The 20144-nt window shown below is 39.3% G+C and overlaps 1 protein-coding gene across 5 annotated transcripts in view; it reads right to left on the reverse strand.

Moving 5' to 3' along the window:
* The window catches only part of EYA1 (EYA transcriptional coactivator and phosphatase 1), a 164410-nt gene that overhangs the window by 18370 nt on the left and 125896 nt on the right, over positions 1–20144 (reverse strand). For all 5 annotated transcript variants that reach the window (XM_058528875.1, XM_058528874.1, XM_058528873.1 and 2 more), the window contains 4 exons: positions 2538–2596; positions 2265–2425; positions 1140–1254; positions 910–1031 (listed from right to left, as the gene is read on the reverse strand). In XM_058528875.1, the coding sequence (XP_058384858.1) occupies positions 910–1031; positions 1140–1254; positions 2265–2425; positions 2538–2596 (457 nt within the window). The remainder of the gene's footprint in view (positions 1–909; positions 1032–1139; positions 1255–2264; positions 2426–2537; positions 2597–20144) is intronic.

Raw genomic sequence — 20144 nt, forward strand, 5'->3', positions numbered from 1 at the left:
CCTTCTATACCCAGCCAAATGTCATTTCTTCCCCTTAGCTTTCACTGACACTTGCCCTCTGCCTCCCTCTGGTTGGAGTGAATGCTTCCTCATTCAAGTGCACATTCAGGCACTTAGTGGTAGGACCCCCTAAGGGGTGGAAAGGTGTTTGGACCTCGGAATCAGAGACCTAGTTTGACCCTTCTCTTTACCAATTATTAACTTGAACCATTTACTTAAGTCTCTGAGCTTTAGTTTCCTTATTTGTAAAAGGGAAAGGTTGTGAAGAATGATTTTAATATGTAAAATGCTTAGCACAGTTCTGGGCATCTAGTAAATACTTGATAAATGCTCATTTACATACTTCTTTATCATATTAGAGTTTATTTAGATGTCTGCTTCCCCTGCCAGACAGTGAATTCTCTAAGAACAAGAGCCATGTATTCTTTTTATCCCACTTTTATTTTGTCTTGGTTTATATTCTAACTAAATTTCACATTAGTCTTCTTTCTCCAACTATGTTTCCTTCTTGCAAGAACTTAATTTTTTTTGTATACATAACAAAAATGGGAACTCAATTGTTTATACATGTTGAATGAAAATAATAGTTCTAGTAATAATAAACAAAGCCATTATTAGAGTTCATTTCCACTTTGTGTAGCTCTACACTACTATTTGTTTTAGCTTATAAAATAAGATTTTTCTTGATGTTGCCTAAAAGAATAAAATCCAGACTTGACTACATGGATAATACTTTATATTTCTCTTGATGTCTAAAGCCAATTTTGACAATAAAATTGGTTAAATTATTCTTCTAGTTTTCTGACATTTAGCATTCTGAAAAAATGTCTTATTTACTGCTTTTCATTTTTTTTTACTAGCTGGAAAGAGAAAGGTTGATTGTTTTAAAAAAAAAAAAAAGCATCTCACCTATTTTAGTTGCACTGTAAATATTTTCTATTGGAAATACAATTCCTAATCCATACAGCAGAACTTTGGCCAATGCTGGGATGAGCTGAGTAGTTGTTACTAAAATATTCACACAGTTTGTTCTATGAGAAAGAAAAAAAAATGTTGAAAAATACATCTCCAAAATGAACAAGCACGAGCCAAGCCCGTTTTCCAGCAAAGGCACCATGGTATGACTTGGGGGCGCTTACCGGGAGTGGATGAGTGTGAGTGCTTTCAGGGCCAGTGTCAACCAGGAGTCCGTCAGGGCTTCGATCTCGGCCCTCAACTGCAGCCAGGCTTCCCTCTTGGCCGGACCAAGCAGACCTGTGAATTTAAAAGCAATGATTAACTATTTCCTTACCAATGTGTCTACTTGACTTCATAAATAACAAACATTTAATACTACTAACACTGCCCTCCAGCTTTATAGTACACTAAGTAATTTTTCACATATTATCATTCATTTGACAAACATTTATTTAGTACTGTAGGAAACATCTATTGTTTTTGTATTCCTAGCATCCCTTCTTCTGGTTACAGAAGTCATCATTTCTCTTTGGAGAGCCTACTCGCACCCATTCCTCTAACCATGTAGTCTGGGCAGAGCCGACCCTACTCTCTGGCTCCCAGGGTAGGCTTATGACCATGGCTTGGCCAGTGAAAGTCAGTCTTGGAACATTTGCTGAATCTACTGGGAAAGATGTTTTTCCACCCCACAAAGCTGTTAAAACTGGTAGAATACAAGCCTGGATCTCCCGTTGGTCATCTTTGCCACCTTTTCGGAGGGACTGACCTAGAATGACTCCAATGCAAAGGAAAACACAGGCCAGAGATTACTGATGGAGTCATTTGAGCATCTAGATTTAGCCGTGCCAGAAACCAACACCACCTCTAAACATTGCATCATTAAGTCAATATATTCCCTTTTATGCTAAAGCCATTTTGAACCACGATCAAAAGATCCCAACTAATATAGGCATCTACCCAGTAAAGAAGGAGCTTTACAATCCATCTCAAGTCATTTGGGCAAGGACTGTTAATCCTACTTTATTGGAAGGACAACTGAATGTCAGAGAGGTCAAGAAACTCACTCCAGGTCACACCACTACTGTTAAGTAATGGAGCCAGGACGAGACCAGACTAGCCAGGACAGCTGGCTCTAGTCTAATATTTCTGTCACTTAATCACAGCAGAGTAATCACTGGTTCAATGAAACTGCTTTAAAAAAGCTATTATGTCCAAAAAAAGTGTGCTGCAAAAGCGTGTGGTACTTTGAGAATTTTACCTAGACCGTCTTTAACTAACCCACTAAGATACTAGTGAGAGTCACTTGCCTCCAACATTATTTTTGTAGGTGTTGTAGATCTCTTTTACTCGTCGATAGCGGAAAGCCAACTTTCTCATCCAGTCTACACCGCCCCGCACGCCGGTTGCCAAGCATAAATTAGCACTGGTTGCTGCGGCAGGAAAGCCATCTGTTCCAAAGTTATATGTGCTATTTAGATGCAAGAAAAGCCCAAAGTTAACTGAATAGAAAGTTCATCTTAATTAAGTGAGCAATTAAACTATAAAACGGAGACAACCACGTCGCCTTTCAACGTGCTCACCTTAAGTCTTGCCCGTTATCATCGGAAGACACATCATCTATATGAACTTGGTCACATTCCTAAAACGCAATTCAAATGACACGTTGATTTTCAAAAAGCATCCACATTTTATTGAAAAACCACACATGGCTATTAAAAAAAGCCCACAACTTTAATTGGAGTGTTTTTCAACTATGTCAATCAGTAGGTGGCAGTCTTGTTAAATCGACATCTTTCCCTCTTTCAGGTCCACTTTTAACGTAAGAAATGAGCAATGTCATTAACGACTACTGTTATTCAGCTTCAGAAAACACATTTTTGTGTTTAGAAAGGAAAGTGATTGAAAACAATTAGCATATGTGTTCCATAAACCTCAGGTACCTGAAGACATCATGCTGCTCAAAGCTGATTCAGTCAATGCCTGAGCATAACTGAAACCAGACATTTCAGTAAATGTAACATGCTAGAAAAATTAAACCTGATGCTAACTGCCAATGAAATTATGACCTCTGATTGCTGTTGAGCCACACACCAACACAGCCTGAGGCCAGCGTGCTGAGGAGCCCAGACAAAAAATCTGTTACTGGTTTGCTATTGATTTGAGAGATGTGAATTTTATGCTTTCCCTCTCTCTCTCTCTCTCTCTCTCTGTGTGTGTGTATGTGTATGTTTGTGTGTAGGAGGAAAAAAGCATGGGAGACTTCAAAATCTAAATAAAAATAATCAAACCATGCAGTGTTTTTTAAATTTTTTTTTAAACTTTTCACTCTTATTTTTTACTGTTTCACTATTATTACACATTCATTTTAAGTATTGGGTTTATAGGTTTATCATAGAATAACATTATTTGAATAGACCCGACTTTCAAATCCCAAACCATGTGTAAACTGTTTAGAATAGGAGGCCCTAATTGTGGGCTAGAGCTTTACTGGACCGAGTTCATGTTTATGCACCTGTCTGCATATGGGCACCTCTGCATCTTACTGCTGTGTGCCCAGCCCTTGGCATAGCTGTGGGAAGAGCAGGCATTCAATAAACATTTGCTGAACGAATGAAGGCATACCAAGTCAGGGACAGACAAGGTCTCTAGTCCAGAAACAAGTAATACACTCTTGGCACGCTTTAGTATTTCAGTCATGATTCTTTTCTTTGCAGTCAGGCTCCAAATACCCCAGAGGCCTTTATTATACTCATTTCCATTAAAAGTTTTAGTTAAAAAATATTATTAAAAGAAATTTCCAGGCACGCATCCTGTATTTTAAAAGGTTCTTCTGACTAAAGCTCTGGTCATGTTTCTATCTAGTTAATTTTATAAAATCTAGCCTATCCCTCTAGTGCTTAACATTCGATTTGTAACAAAGATGACAGACGTGGAGCATCACAGTCATAGAAGGTGCATTTCTAGGCGGCCAGTTCCCTTCTAAACAAATTCTTTTCTCTCCATGGATTTGTGAGGAAGGGAACAGGAGATAGAAGTGGAAAGAAACTCAAACCAGCTGTTGCTTAACAGAATTAAAATCGTGACCCCTCAACCTCTTCACTAAAGCATCTATTTTTCAGGCCACCCTCTCCCAGCAAGCAGCAAGTTCCAAGGAGGAAAAGACTTTGACCTTGTCACCCTGCCCTGCTCTCCCGAGGTCCATAACCTCAGATAAGAAAAAAGGAAAAGCCAGTCCAGGAGGCCTCACAGGCGGACTGTGAATTTAACATTTTGAAAACAGGTCATTCCTGGAAAACGTGGTTGGGAACTTCTCAGAGTTATGAAATTATTCGTATTTTGGAAGATGAACGGTTGTTGTGTTTTTTCGACAACGTACTTATTCTGGGTTTAAAGAGTTGCTAAATCACAAGTAGAAATTTCTACCATTTATCTAGCCAGAAATAAAATTTTTATGTTGCTGGTAAGTGACTTTTTTAGGGTGCGTGGTTTGTGTACAAAACAAAACAAAAACCCAAAGAGCCATACCACCCTCTGAACTCCCCCCTAAAAAAACAAAAAAAAAGCCATAGTGTCACAATAGAGGATTTTTCTCTCCTGGGAGAAAGTATAGAGAAGAGGAGGAAGTTGAGGAACTAGACGAGGAAAAGATATATTAAAAAGAATTTACTTCAAGGAATCAAAGCTGACCTCAAGTTACTTGGTTAACTCGAGGGGTGGGAAGAATTCTTTGGAAAAGCAGTGTTAAGAGGCTTTTCTTCAACTGATGCAGTGGTAAATCTCCATTACCAACAGAGAACCCAGCTATCTCCTAATGACTGTTAATGACGCCACTGTTGCTATTGTGCTCCCACATCCTGTATTTGTTTTCTCCTGCTGGCTTTAGCTAAGACTTTTTGTTCCCAGGCTGAGGCCCTCATTTGAAGTATTGTTCAGTATCTTGGTTAGCTCTAATTAAGTGTTAACAGCTTCAAGCTTTTACCTGCGGATTCCACTCACTTCACAGTGATCTGATTAAAGCCAAGTTTGGTGTGGTGGCAACAAAGAAATCCTAGTTCTTTATCAGGAGAATTTTTGTAGAGCGATTTTAATGAAAATAGATTTAAAAACCAAGAGGACTTTTTAAAGAACCTAATGAGCACCTTTAGGAATAAAAAAGAAATCATTAAAATGTCTATGTAGAATGTGTTTTTGGAATTGCTGCTCATTTCACTTAGAAAAATACTATATTGCACAAACTTTGAATTAATAAGATACATACGGAAGATTCATTACCTATAAGTCTTTGCATGAGTTTACAAATAATGGTATAAACGTTTTGGGAAATAAGCTGTGTGGTTTTCAAAAATTTTAACGAGAAACTGTAATATGACTATCTAGATGCTTACCTTTTAAAAACTAATTCGTCAAAGAATGGAGAATATTAAGATACTGAAATATCATTTCACAGCAGAGCTGTGTAACGTGTGAACTTGTGCTAAGCGTATTTACTCTCAAATCAGAAATTGTGGTTCCCTGCATTCTGACATCCTGACATTCTGTCTCTTCCATGGGGATGAGACTCCCTTCTCCCACTTTTCAGAAGCCATCTAGCTTTTTGCTTGTCTTCTTAAGAGCCTAATTTTAGGTTTTCATTTTTGCTCTCTGGACTTGGTTGTTTTCAGTTTCCAAATTTGTTGGAAACCCTGAAAATTAGATAACTGAGGGCAGGGAGCAGAAGGGACTTTGGACCCATCGAAACAACAACAGCAACAAAGTTTAAAGCTCCACTGGAAGAATCTGTAAACATAGAAGAACGGAAGTCCCTATATTTTCAGGTGCCAAAATAGATTCCTAAAAACCCTAATTTGGTGCTTAATACACAGAGGGAAGAACATATAGAATTCCAAGGGAAAATAAGTTTCTATTCCAAAAAGACTGAATGTGCTGACATGTACTTTGGAAATAAACTTCCAAAAAGCACGTGAGGGGGTCTTAAGGAGTTCAAGTCATTACCGAATCCAAGTCTGGCGACAGCAGTCACACGTCCAGGAACCACCACTGCCAGTTCAGCCAGTTGAGCATATTTTATGCATTAATCTCAAGCCTCAGCTTGAGATGCCCAAGGGACCCCAAATGTGTTTGCGTGTCTGGCCTGAGGCTTCACTTGGGGCAGAGGTAGCGATTCCCAGGAGTTCTGGTAGATTCTGCACTCAACACCCCTCGTGCTGGCTAATGTGTGCCTTAGCTTAGAAACGTGGTCATTTATTCATTCATGTATCTGGCTATTTATTAAGGGGCTACTGTGTTCTAGGTACTGTTCTAAATGCTAAGGACATACCACTTAACAGACAAAAATCCTTCCTTACCATCTTAGAACTAACATTCTAGTAGGGGAGATACCCAAACCAGAAAATATGCAAAATGCACAATATGTTAAACAGTGATAAGGAGAAAAAAACATAGCAGGTGAGGAGCATATGCAGTGCTGTGGGGGTGTCTGGGGAAAGAACCTTGTGAGCAAGGAAAGATCAAGTTCAAAGGCCTTGAGGCAGGAGGGGAAGAGTTATATGGGCTAGCAGGTGACAGCAGGAGCCTGCTTTGCCTTGGAAGTATCATCAAGTTATCAGTCCCTGCCCTCAAGGCACTTCCAGTTTAGCAGGAAAGACAGAAGTCAATTAACTAACTACACATGTGATTACAGTTGTACATGCTGCAGAACCTCCCTGGTTCTGAACATCCTCTTGAGGAATGGCTGAATTCTATTTAGTCCAAGAGGGCTGTGGAGGTCTGAAAAACTGAAATTTGCTGCATCAAGGAGGGCCAGCATGCCCCTTGTTGCTTTTGTGATGAAAGCAATCAAATACAAAGATAAACGGTGGACTGCCAGAGAGAGGTCACAATTACCGAGCTGGAGTAACAGAAACAAAACAGAGCTTTTTGATCCCAGACTGTCAATGCTGGCCCTCTACTTTTGAATGCGGGAGGGGCACTTATTGGGCAAGCTGTCATTCTCTCTAGGAAATATACCCGAGGTGGAGATGCAAAGGAACTCAGTGGATCTAGTGAGCAGGTCCCAGGGAGGTGAGAGGGAAGGCTCTGGAAGATACTATTTCTTTTACTCCCCAAATTACAGATGCAAAAATTGGTATGGGAGCTGGAAAGGGATCAAGAGGTGGGAAAAGAGTTATTTTTTGTTAACAGCTTTGCAAAGGGATGTCAAAACCAGCAACATTTTTGCATAAAGGCTCTGTATCAAGTCAATACTGGAAGAATACACAATTAACATTTTTTTAAACCAATTTTCATATATATCCAGATAGCACAAACAGATGTGAAGGAGTCATGCCAGCGCTCGGCAAAGTTGTGATTATCCTTCGCTAGGAAAATTTTACAATTTATTACGGAACTTAGATATTGTTTGGTCTTCAGCCCACTGTTCCTACCCTCAGGTCAGTCCCTCCCTTTTCAGAACTCCTGAAGCGCCAGGGATACGCCACTTGCTGACACCTGTTACCAGAAGGTCCTATATTGACACTTTGCATCCCTCTACGAGTATATTCCTCCTTCCCCCAAAGCGCTGGCAAACTCCTTCAGTCAGAGTCCTTTCTTACACTTCTGTGGAGTTCTGCAGAAGCAGGCACATAGTTTCTGTAACTCACGCAGACTCCTATTTCTTGTTGAGTCTTTGCCAGGGTGGAGGGTACACAGCACAATTGTAGGCGGTGAGAGCGTAGATGTTAGCATGACTTTGACACTGCGTGTCCTAAATAGGAGATTTGAGGCCCAGGAACAAGGATTTGTGCACAGTCACGGTAGAGGAGTTGATGAGGGCAGGTGGCAACAATCAGAGAGGCGCAGCCTTGAGCCCACAGGTGCTAGTCTGCAAACCTCTGTTCTACATGACAGGCTCGTACAATTATCTGTCAGATAAACGCCACAAACCAAACGACCAAGGTTTACCTTCGCCTGGCTTCCCTTTATGTTCCACGGCCTGTGCTTCACAGAGGAGCAAAATAAATAAAATTAGCAAGTTTCAGTTACTACTGGCCCTCACCTCACAGACATCTAAGCGCTCGTGGGGCTGGATTATAAAACACCCACAGGGATGGCTGGGGAACATTGCCAGCCCATGGAGCAGCTGAACACCAGCTCTGGTGCTGGGACGATGAAGAAAGTCACATGGGGTGCCATCTCGCCGCCATGAGGCCAACGCACATTCGCCTCCAGAATTCTGGTTGCACTGTTTTTCTGCCTTTTTGGTCCCTTCTGTCATTATTCTTGGCTTTGCAACTCCAGCTGACCTCTCTCTGATCCATCATCTTCTCTGGCCTTCCAGGGCCGGGCCACAGACACGTTCTTTTGGACCAAGCCCCAGGAATAACTCAGATTTTGTACAGGGGCTCATATGCAAAATATTAAGTTATGGCAGAATTTTTCTGCAAATATTTATTCTGCTTTGATACTGTAGTGGTTGTACATTTCCCCCAAGCCCTTCACTTGTACCATAATTATGTAAAAATACACCATGCCATTCAAGTTAGTTTAGGAAAATTAATAAAAAAATTAAGACAGTTACAATGGGTCTTATTATCTGTGCCAAGCCCAGCGACGTAATAGCCAGCCAGCGCTGAGGCGTTATACTTCTGAACACGACACTAGAAACACAAACGCCGAGTAAACCTGAAGTCTTTGAATAAACAGAGACTCTAAGACGACTTTGAGGCAGCCTGCATGTTATGAAAGGGAACAATATGAAAATATTACAAATGCGTCTTTGGAGAAATTGAGTTACACAAGCCCGAATTCTGCTGATTGAGGCTATATTTGCTCCATTTTCCAAATTTACCATGAGAAAACTAACACCATACTGCCAACTAATTGTTTCAATACCTTCCTTTACAGAGTAAAAATGGAAGGAAAAAAGAGTCATTAGAGAAGGAGCTATTTTCATTGTCCTCACGTAGGTGTGCCTATTGAGACCAGCTGGGGTTGGCCAGGGCAGAGGAAATGATCATCGGGTTCTCTGTCCCCTCCTATCTGTCATCAAGCAATTACATCCACTGCTCTGACCTCCCCACTGAACAATAAAGATACTTGCTGGATACCTCAGACATCTAGAAGTCACTAGACAGAAGTTTTCCTTTTATTTGTAAACATGAAAATGTTTAATCATACAGAGTACAGGAGTATTTCCAGTACTTTTGAGACAAACTAACACAAATTGTCTGAAAGTTTTATTTTGATAAGTGATCAGCAGTGCTTTAAAAAGTAAAAAAAACAAAAGACATCCCCTGTGGATCTGCCCACACTCCCCTCTTTCTCAGGAAGCCCAAACTGTACAGATGGCATTACAGGGGGACCTGCATGGAGTGACAGAGGCTTTAAAGGGAATGATTTCCATAGCTTGTGGAAATAACTCCTGATTCCCTAGATATTTTTATAACTTCTTTGGAAAAATTAGGTAAAAAGGGTCATCCCCAGACATCCTCTGTGATGCAGAAGTTCTATGTAGGGGGAAGGGGCGGTCAAGAAATAAGGCAGTTGATGGGAAAGATGTGAAGAACACTACTTCTAACACACTGACAATTAGATTCAGTACATCAGTCTCCGTGGTTAAGAAATGCTGTCCATGAGTTGGTCAATTTGCGGAAACCAGGCTTTTACTTGCATATTTCTCTCTGTAAAAAGGAGACTGTCCAACCAACGTATTATGTATTTATACTTACTGATGTGGAATAACATGATTGCAATGGGCTTTCTAAAGGTATATCAAAGCCTTCACTGCACTTTCAAATGGGTGTAATAAAGAGCTTAAGCGCTGCTGTGCCCTTGTGCCCATCATTGTGGGCTGGCGGCTAGCCTGTGGGAATGGGCTGTGTGGGCAGGGAGGGTGTGTGGTTTGCAGCCCCGCAACTCTGACGCTCGGCGGGCAGGACCTGTCATGCCTGTCTGGGGTGCACTCATGGCCTTCCGACTGCCCTTGCTTTCCCACCACAATGCTTCCTGCAGAAGAAAAGGGTGCAGCTTACCCGTGGCTAAGACACAGGAGAGGAAGAACAAAGGGAGTTTTTGCAATTTGCCTCATTCTGTTTGAAGATTTGGGGAAATGCAAGTTAAGGAATTAAAACATACCTGGACAAATTTATCTTTAAATTCCCACTCTAAACTATCTACTCAGCAAGCATCAGCGCCAAAGTGTATTATAAGTCAATATTTAAATATCCCTATCTGTTTTGATACGAATAAGATGACACAGCTATAGAAGCCAACGGGGAAAAAACCCAGAATTTCAAATCTCAGAAACTGATAAGAGGAATTTTAACACCTATTTTTGAGATGTGGAATAAGATGCAACTTGTAGAGACACATGCTGCTTTAATTATTGTTTCTTACTTACAAAAATGGTATTTTAATATATTTAATGTTACAGTATGCTATAGGGATTATCTAAATGAGGGAGATAGTTTACTAGAATTATGTTTACATTAGCTAGAGACCTGGTACTTGTATTCGAAATCCAAGATTTGAATTAAGCAATTTCAACAAAGGTAAGATATTAGCTATTTCAATCTGATTCTATTTAGACAAATATTCATAAAATATTTAGAGAATAAAATTTTTACTGAAAGTACCTGAAGATGGCATATTAAGACAAAAAATACACTGAAGTGTTTAAGCTATGTATTCATATATGTACAAAGTTAAGATAAATTTTTAAGATCACTAAAGAAAGATTTACAGGACTCTCAAGATTATGATGAATAATAATTAAAAGATGAAAACACATTTTAATTTTAATATTTTCTTATAATAGTAATTCCTTTTCAAATGTGCTCATTAAAAATAAGATGTCGTGATAACATCACTTTAGCATGTCACTCAAAGAATCCCAAAGGAAGTAACATGGAGATGATTCCTTCTTAGCGAGGACAGTATTAATAAATATGGTATGTCAGTTCCACTCTGCTTCGAGTACTTTCTTTTCACCATGAATACCTTCTTTACCACATGATTATATTAAGTATATTTGTCTTTACTCACACTCTCAACCTTAGACTGAGCAAAAGAAAGGCTTACTAATGAAAGGCAGAAAGAACTGAAAATAAGCCTTTAAAACAAAATGGGCTTATTTAAAATTGTTTAGCACTGTCTCTCTAAATGTAATGGATTAATTTACTTGATAATTATGGCATATATTACATTTGATATAATGATATCAACACTTATAATTTTCTTTACTTTTTAAAAAGTTAAATATACAATGAATACTTAATATCTAATGCTACAAGATCCATCTTTTATTAAGTTAGGTTTTGTGCAACAGCACAATATATTTCAGTGCATTCTCTACCCCTACCACATGATGCTATACAAAAAACGCTTATGCTCAAATCCTTAGCTTCATTTACACTTCAGCTAATATAAGAAGATACGGCATTTTACAAATTTGCGTAGGAACCAGTGAAAATGTTGCATACCTTCAAATACAAAGTGAGCCAGTGCAATAGTGTTTGATAATATGTCGAATTGCGTTATATAATTTTATCATTAAAATATCATACATTTTTATTGTATAACATAATTTAAAATAAAGTATTAAGCTAAAAGATGAAAAGCTGACAATGTACAAAATAATAATTCAAAACAAAAAAAAAGAAAACTCAGCACACATCTAATCTAAATGTCATTCTTTACAATGTCGAGTCAGAACTACTCTTAAGAATAAGCCTTTGATTTACGGCTGAACTGATTTCTCAGTTTTCAATGGGTTTGCTCATCATTTTGCAAACATAATTTGTCACTGGCTACAGTGTTCTTTGTAACTCCTGTTGCCTTTCTTTTAGATCTATTATTCCTGCTGAGAGTATCTACTAAAGAAGAATTTTTCATAGTGACACCAACTGTAGTCTTGCTGTGAATAATCACATTCTCATAAAAATCATTCTTTTTATTGCAAACTTGCTGCCAGAAGCATGGAAAAATACCCAAACCAGGAAACCTTTTATCCTTTTCTGTAATCACTTTCCTTTAACTCTCACGGCCATTTGAAGAAAATGAATCACATACCAATTTATTCACAAAGCACTTAACTAGAGGTTTTAATTTACACAGAATATTTCTTTTTCGATCACATATAAAATAATGAACCACAAGCTGTAATATTAAATAGGTCATGTTTTCACAGAGTTTTTTTCAGGAGCAATTTTTCACTCTAAAATTAAATATTTGCAACAAATATAAGTTCCAGTTTATCACCACTCTATCAATTCATCTTTATTTAACTGCAAACCATATGTCATTACAATTTTTAAAGAAATATTTTAACGTAATTGGCTTTTTAAATGTCTCTTTGTGGGGGTGGGGAATGAAATTTGAAAGTTTAAAAGAAATCAACTTATCAATTTTAGTTAACATATCATACAACCAGGTGACTTTATAATAGTAAGAAATACTCAATTTTGCATAAAAGAACATATAGCTCAGAATAACATCCTTAGTTAATGTTAAAATTCTCCAAGCCGATTTCCTCTGCCATATAATTATTACTGACTCCGGAGAGAAAAGTATGCAGAACCGGACATAAGCGCTTAAAAAAAAAATAGGTTCCCTGTGAGCTGCAGGAAGGTTCCATCATCACCTTCCCCCACTGTCAGCCCGTCGCGGGGGAATGAGGACCTCTGGGGGGGCACGATCTTACTCAAAAAGTTCTCTCTTTCTTCCAAGTATCAGTGGGTCTAAAATTCCACTCCCTGAAACCATTCCTTTTGGATCTTCTTTTATAAGACAAAGACTTCAGGTAAGTAAATTATTTAAGCTCCATTATTTTGGTGTGGACTGTCCTATCTGATAAATTTCCTCCAGCATAGGGAGCTCTGGTGTGCCCCAAACCATTGCGAGTCAGTAGGAGAGAGGGAGAAGGAGTGGGTGCCTGAAGGGAAAATTAAAGAAAAATTTTGTTCATAGTTATATTCTCACTCCCTATAAAACCATTCCTTTTCCCAAGAATTAAATATTTAAAATGACAATCATGTTTTGGTTGTTTATATATTATTCAGGAAAATACAATATTATATACCATTAATATAGCATTAATATATGTTAACATATTAACTGTGGAAATATCTCTAGAAAATATTATAGGACACACATTCTGTATTCTTTCATCCATTTTTTCATGTATTCAACTAATAATGACTTGACCACCTACTTATATACCTGGCAGTAAGCACACAAAAATCAATGAGATGCAGATATTGCCAGAAAGGCTTTATAAACACGGGGAGGGCTGGAGAAAGAGGGTACAGGTGAGTGTCACTATAATCTTCTCTCAGGGAAGGAACTAGAGTTTTTGCAAAGCTATGAGAATGGAAAGTGGATTTCATCATGCTTCTAGCCCTTCTCCTTTCAATCCGTTCTCTGCATTAGCTTCAGATACATTTTTCTCAAAGTAGGTTTTGCTCTAGCAGGAAATACAACTTCCAACATGGAGTATAAGCTTCTTGGGGGCAGGTAATACATATCACTTCTGCTTCTGTCTAGCTCTGCCTTTTAACCAGAAGGTGATCAACAGAAGAAAAATTACATTGGAAACACTTAATATATTCCAATGCAAACGAGCACCCAGGGCCTCTATAATGAGCCTTAACCTCACCTATCCAATGCCATGTCTATCACTCTATCCCTCACATCCCATCACAAGTCACAAGCTCCTGCCAGGCTAGTCTCACTCAGCCTGGCCTGCACTCCCCTCTTTCACCAGACAATAATTGTGTCTATTGCTTGCTGGAATGCCTTCTCTCTCCTTTCTCTCCTATCAAGGCAATGTTCCTCTGTTCAGCTTTTATTGGTTTCTTTCTTTCTCAACCCGATGTATGCTCTGTAATCCACTGTCTGAACAACAGTAGTGACAATTAAGAGCCTACTATGTGTCAGGCACAGTCCCACATGTATTACATGTTCTTTCCAATCCTCCCTAAAATTCTACATTTGATGGATAAGGAAGACTTACACAGATAACTTCTAGGTATCCCACCAGATAACAAACTCTTTGAAGGAAGAGAGAAATTTTTATGTCTTTTTCTCCCTATTTATTTTCTAAATAGCAGTCTATTTCTCCCTATTTATTTTCTATGTGGACCAAGCACATGGACGATACTGAATGAAATCTTCCAGATTATCTGATTGACAGAATTTAATAGGAAAGAATGGATGACCCAACCAGAAGTCAATTGATAATATTATTGCATTTTGTCATTGCAGCATTAAAAAGTTTGTAGTTTTTTGGAGAAGTCCCGGTGGCACAAGCAGTTAAGTGCACGCGCTCTGCTGCGGCAGACCGGGGTTAGCCGGTTCGGATCCCGGGTGCACACCGACACACTGCTTGGCAAGCCATGCTGTGGCGGCATCCCATATAAAGTGGAGGAAGATGGGCACAGATGTTAGCCCAGGGCCAGTCTTCCTCAGCAAAAAAAAAAGAGGAAGATTAACAGATGTTAGCACAGGGCTGATTTCACACACACAAAAAAAAGTTAGTAGTTTTATGAAAATAAATTATTTTGTCTGATTATAAAATTATGATCATGTAGAAAATTTATGCAAAACAGAAAAACATATAGAAGAAATAAATTTCAACTGCATCTCTCAGAAGTAACCACTGTTAACCTTCTTCCATCATCCTTCCTGTTCTCTGTCCACTCAATTATCTAAAGTTCCTCACGTTCCTCACAGAGCTTACATGTTAGTAGGAGATACGCACCAAAAAAGCAGGTAAAACAAGATACGTGTTTTGTAGCTATTTCCCCTCCACTCAACAATACGTAATAAAAATCTTTTTATATCAATTGATCATCTATATTATCTTTTAAATTGCTGTATACTATTCCATTTTACACACATTTCATATTTCTTTTAACCAAGCAATGGCTGATGATTTCCAGTATTTTCTTGGACTGTTAACTTTAGTAGGGCAACAATCGTCAATCCTCCTTACAAGGCTATTTTAAGCATCTAAAATGACGCTTGGTGCATAGCACAGTCATCACTTAATAAATGTTTAAGTGAATGAGCATTGTGATGAACATGCTTGGACAGATTTATGACATTTACTTACCTCCTTAGGCTATATTACATTTTTCTTAACTGATATTTTTAATCACTCAGATCTCTGAGCCTTGTTCATTATATACCCTCTGCTTAGAACACTCTTTTCTAAAGCCTACCCCAGACAGCTCTGTTGATTCCCGTTAATCCTTTGTGGCAGTTTTGATGTCACCCTCATCTTTCTGAGTACTCCTACTTACTCTGAGAGTACGTGATTTTAATCTCCTTGAGAACATGAATATCTTCATCTTGTTTACTATCATCTCTGAAAACAGTTTTACAAAATTCATTTGGTTCTTACTTCAACTTAAATATAAAGTTTTAAATTTTCTCTTGGATTTTGGAAAAGCCCTTGTCAATTTCCTTAAGGCCTTAGCCAATTATGAGGAGTGACTTCTGCTTATGACCATTTGAATAGGTGATTGTAAGTAGAATGAAGTATTCATTTTTGCCATTTAGAATTTAAATAATTTTCCTTATATTTTAAAGAAAGTAAATGTTACAATTACTACTTTAAAAAGAGAAAATATTATTTCACCACACCTCTGCATGTTCTTATTACATACACGCTAAACACTCCCTTTCAACTGTTAATTTTCCAAGCTACCTATTTTTTTGCTTAGTAGAAACATCTTATCTGCAAGTCCAGTAGGAGTGCATTAATATGGGTTTAAAACAAACAATCCCACCAATTGAAAAGGATGACATCTTGGGCACCAGAGCTCCCTTTCAATCTCTGACAAAATGCCAACACCAGAAGATAATTCTTAGTCAATTATTATCGAGGAGGCAAACAAATTTACAAAATAATGTTGATCAAAAACAGCATCCTCTCCCCTGCCCCGGCCCTCCACCTGCCTTACGAAGGAGTAGCACAGAATTAGCAGCTGGAAGAATCCAGGTTTTAGAAAGCGTTTCCTTAGAAAGGCCGTTAGCATACTGAGCTGAGCTCAGCCCAGATAGAGGCCCTATTGTAACTGCACCGAAACGGGAGAAGTCGCCAGGGACTGCAACTTAAACACATTTTGGGGAAGTTGAAGTTACAGGCTTTCTCTTGCACTAGTCAATTTAAAAAAAAAAAAAAAAAAAGAAGAATTCCTTTCTCTGCTAAGCAGACTTCCTATGAAGGTAACCGAGTCAAATCTCGCTTTATAAAGTAATGACTCTCTCCCAGCTTGAAGATTAGTGAGCACCTGTCAAAATCAAGAATCTAAACGAAAAGTCTGTCGTATGTGACACCGACAGGTCAATTTCACAGGATCTTTAAATAAACCGACAGCCACCCAGCCAACTATGTGTAAGCTGAAGTGGCATTTCTACTCAACAAGAAGGGACGGCACTCCTGTTGGTTGAGGCCCACCATGGGTTATCTCCTAACTGCACAGCACCCCAGGGCCATCTCTGAGGCTGGTTCGGGTTGACTGCGTGAAGGTCGCACATTATCGAAAGCAAGGACTGAACTTAACGTCTCTCCATTTCTGAGGCGTTCACTCTTTCCTCAGACCACACCGCCTCCCTGCTGCTTCCTCCACAGAACAAAGAGACCACAGCAAACCAAGAAGACAGCTGTATGGGTTAATTATCAGTTTGCTAGAATGACCTCTTTTGCTTTACGTGAATCATTTAATTTTCTGCATCAGGAATCTTCAATATACATTTAGATTCTGTGTTTCCAAACGAAAATTTCACAAAGGGACCCCCGCTCTGAGATAACTTTTCTTTTTCATTCAACACATTCTTCCTGGGAAATTGTAACCAATTTCATGGATGATGACTTCAAGCTCAAGTCTCTCTTCTGCGCTTCAGACCTGCACACATAACTCCTTGCTGGACTCCACCTGTATGTCCATTACACACTTCAAATTCAACATTTCCAAACCAAATTTAGCGAATTTAGCATCTTCCTTCCAAAGCCAGCTGATTTTCCTGTTTTTTTTTTTTCTTATCTCTACCTTATTGCTCAAGCCAGAAACTAAGATTCTTGCTTCCCTACCCACTATGTTGAATATCTTTCCCAATCCTTCCAGACGACTTTCTTAATTACTTTCACATCTGCCCCTGTACTCTTCCCAGTACAAACCCTGGTGATTTCTAGCCTAGATTATTGACATCTCTGACTTCACGATTCAATTCATTTCCATAGTAATGCTAAACATTTTTTAACGATTAAAGAACCATTAACAGCATTCAATATGAAATCCAGCTTCCTTAGCAGAGTGTACAAAGCCTTTCAGGATCTGGCTCCTGTCTCCGTTCCTACCCTCTTATCTCACAACTGCTCTGCATGCACTCTGTGCTTCACACCTACTTGAACTCTGTTCCTAATGCCATGCTCTCTCAAGCCAAAGATCACTTCCTTGGGAAGTCATTTCTCTAACACTCACAGCCTTGCCACCTCTCCCTCACTCTGGGTTAGCCATCCTGCCTTGAGGCTCTACTAATGTGCTTATGTGTCTCCATCATTGCAGATATCATACTGTGATATAACTGTTGTTCTGCTGTCCTGTCTCCACCTGGCATCTGGGCTCCTCGAGGGCAGTGAATATAGTTCATTTCCTCTCCTCAATGCCTAGCATAGTGTCCAGAATGGAGCAAGCATGCGTCAATTTACAGCACAGCAGCTCTCTTTCTCTAACGTAGGGGCTGCTAATATAATACTTCTGTCTAGTCAACAACAGGAGTTTATAAGCACATGTCTGTCTGTCCACCGTCTGCCTGCCTGCCTGCCTGTTTACCTACCTACCTACCTATCTCCAATCTTTTTCAAAACAGATTTTACGTTGCTGGAGTGACTACTTTTTGTAAGACGTAATGAGAAACAAACAAAACTTGCAAAGAATACCCGTTATTGGGCTCTGCTGCATTACATCAACGAGTGACAGCACCAAGATGCCACAACTTCTTTTACGTTGCTGAAGAGGAATAGTCAAGAGAGGTTTAGTGCACTGATATCTGTGACAGGAAACCCTTATTTCAACCTTAGCTTTACCAGTAATTACCTAAGCAAGTGGCTTTGGGCAAAAATCACTTCACTTCAATTTCCCACGTGTATAAACTGGAGATGGTAAGACTGAGTTCATAGTGTTGATGGAGAATCAAAGTCAATGTTTTTTTTACTGACATGAGAAGAGTTTCCCTAATGCCTGCTGCCTTCTTGCCTCCCACCTTACCAAAGGAGGAGAGCAGGCTGACCCAGCCAGTGCAAGGGGCCTGCTACCACGGGATGCATCCAGGGAGGGGATGCTCTGCACACACTGCAAGGCTCTGCTCCACGCTGCAGACAGCAGCAAGTTCCACGAGCCATCCTTCAAAACACGAGGCCGGAATTGGACAAGGAAAGGAAAACCTAACACAACGAAAGAAACACGTGTCTTTCTGACACTCAGCCAGCATCCTCATTTTCTACGAAGGGACAGCGCAGCATGATGAAAGCCAGATACAGTAGCTATTTAACTGCCAACAGTAAACCTGCCCTCCTGGAACCGGGGGCGAGAGGAGGATGTGAATGAGGAAAGGCCAAGAGAAGTACTCTGTGATATGCCTGGAGCCAGCTGCATTTGCAAACTAAACACTGGCAGATTTTTTTGTTGTTTCTGGTGTGATTTCTGTCGGAATTCTACATGGGAATTTTGGCAGCAAACCACTTATTGTCTCTTACCCTTCATTCCCTAACCATTCCCTAAGTCACCCCTCTTCTCCATCCACAGCCCTGCTGTGCAGTGTTTTGCATCAGAAGATGCTCCACAAACAGTAATAGCAGCTGATCCTTCCTTCGTGCTCACTGTGTGCCAGCGCTAGTTCTACGCGCTTAGATATTAACATATTTAATCCTTGCTCTGACCCTATGAGGTGGGTACTGCCATCATCCAATTTTACAGATGGGAAATCGAGGCACAGAGGGGTTCCCCAGGAATGAATGAATTCATGAGTTCAACCTCTGGTACCTCAAGAACTGTAGGATCAGAAACCGCAGAAATCTAGGGCTTTAAGTTGGAATAGGTGAGTCATGACTACATTCAATTATTTTCTAGTTATAAGAAATATTAACTATAGAAAATCAAAATATAAAGAAAACTTATCGTTTAGTTAGTGATAGTGTTATCCTACTACCCAGAGGTAAATCTTTTATTGCAGAAATTATTTATTTTTTTAACATTTTTAATGTAGAAAACGTTTATCTTCTTTTTGATGTACGTACCTTTTTTTTTTAACCTTAAACTGGAACCACACTGTATATCAGTTTATATCATACCTCTTCCATGTATATTGTGTTTTGGCCTTACGGATTTTGAAAATATGACTTAAGAAAAGATAACATCAAAATTTAATATCTTGGACAATTTCATTTGTTTTTAAGATTGTGATTAATCATTTACTTTTAAAAATTAATGATTGTAAATTATAAAAGCAGTAGTTCACATTGTAGACTGTTAATTTGAAAATTTGGGAAAAAACTAAAGAAATATATGAGGGCCTTCCATGTACCAAATCGGGTGTTAAAAGCTTAGGATTCAAGCAGGCAAGTCATAGTCCCTGCCTCAAGGGACTGCCTAGTGGGGGATAGAGAGAGGCAGACGGAAAATCGTAATATAATGCGGTGAGTATTTCTACGGTGTGAACAGCCTCCTCTCATCACTACTGAACCCCACCTACCTGCCTGCGTCTGTGCCTGTCGATTCTGCCTTCCTTCTTATCCAGACCAGCCTGTAACTTGTGCTCTGCATCCCATCCTCGCTTGCCACCCAAGGACTTCATTCCTACGGTTGGTCCCTCTCTTTGCCACACCATATATCTTTTTGCTACCAAATCATTCCCACTGACATCCAAACATGCCTAAATATCTTCTATATAACTAAACCACTTTCCCTGATCCTGTGATCCCCTCCACACACCAGCCCATCTCTTCGCATTTTGTCACCATGGAAACACTCAATCCTTCCTGTCTTTACCTGGTTGACCCTCATCCTCTCCTCAACCCATTCCAATTGGGCTAATATCTTCCTGCTTCATTGAAATGGTGCTCATAAGAATCATTAACAACCAACATTCTTGCCAAATCCAAGAGTCACTTCTCTGTCCTCATCTTACTCACTTCTGCAGCATCTGAC

Source organism: Diceros bicornis, chromosome 33 (genome assembly GCF_020826845.1).
Source record: "Diceros bicornis minor isolate mBicDic1 chromosome 33, mDicBic1.mat.cur, whole genome shotgun sequence".
Taxonomy (NCBI): Eukaryota; Metazoa; Chordata; class Mammalia; order Perissodactyla; family Rhinocerotidae; genus Diceros; species Diceros bicornis.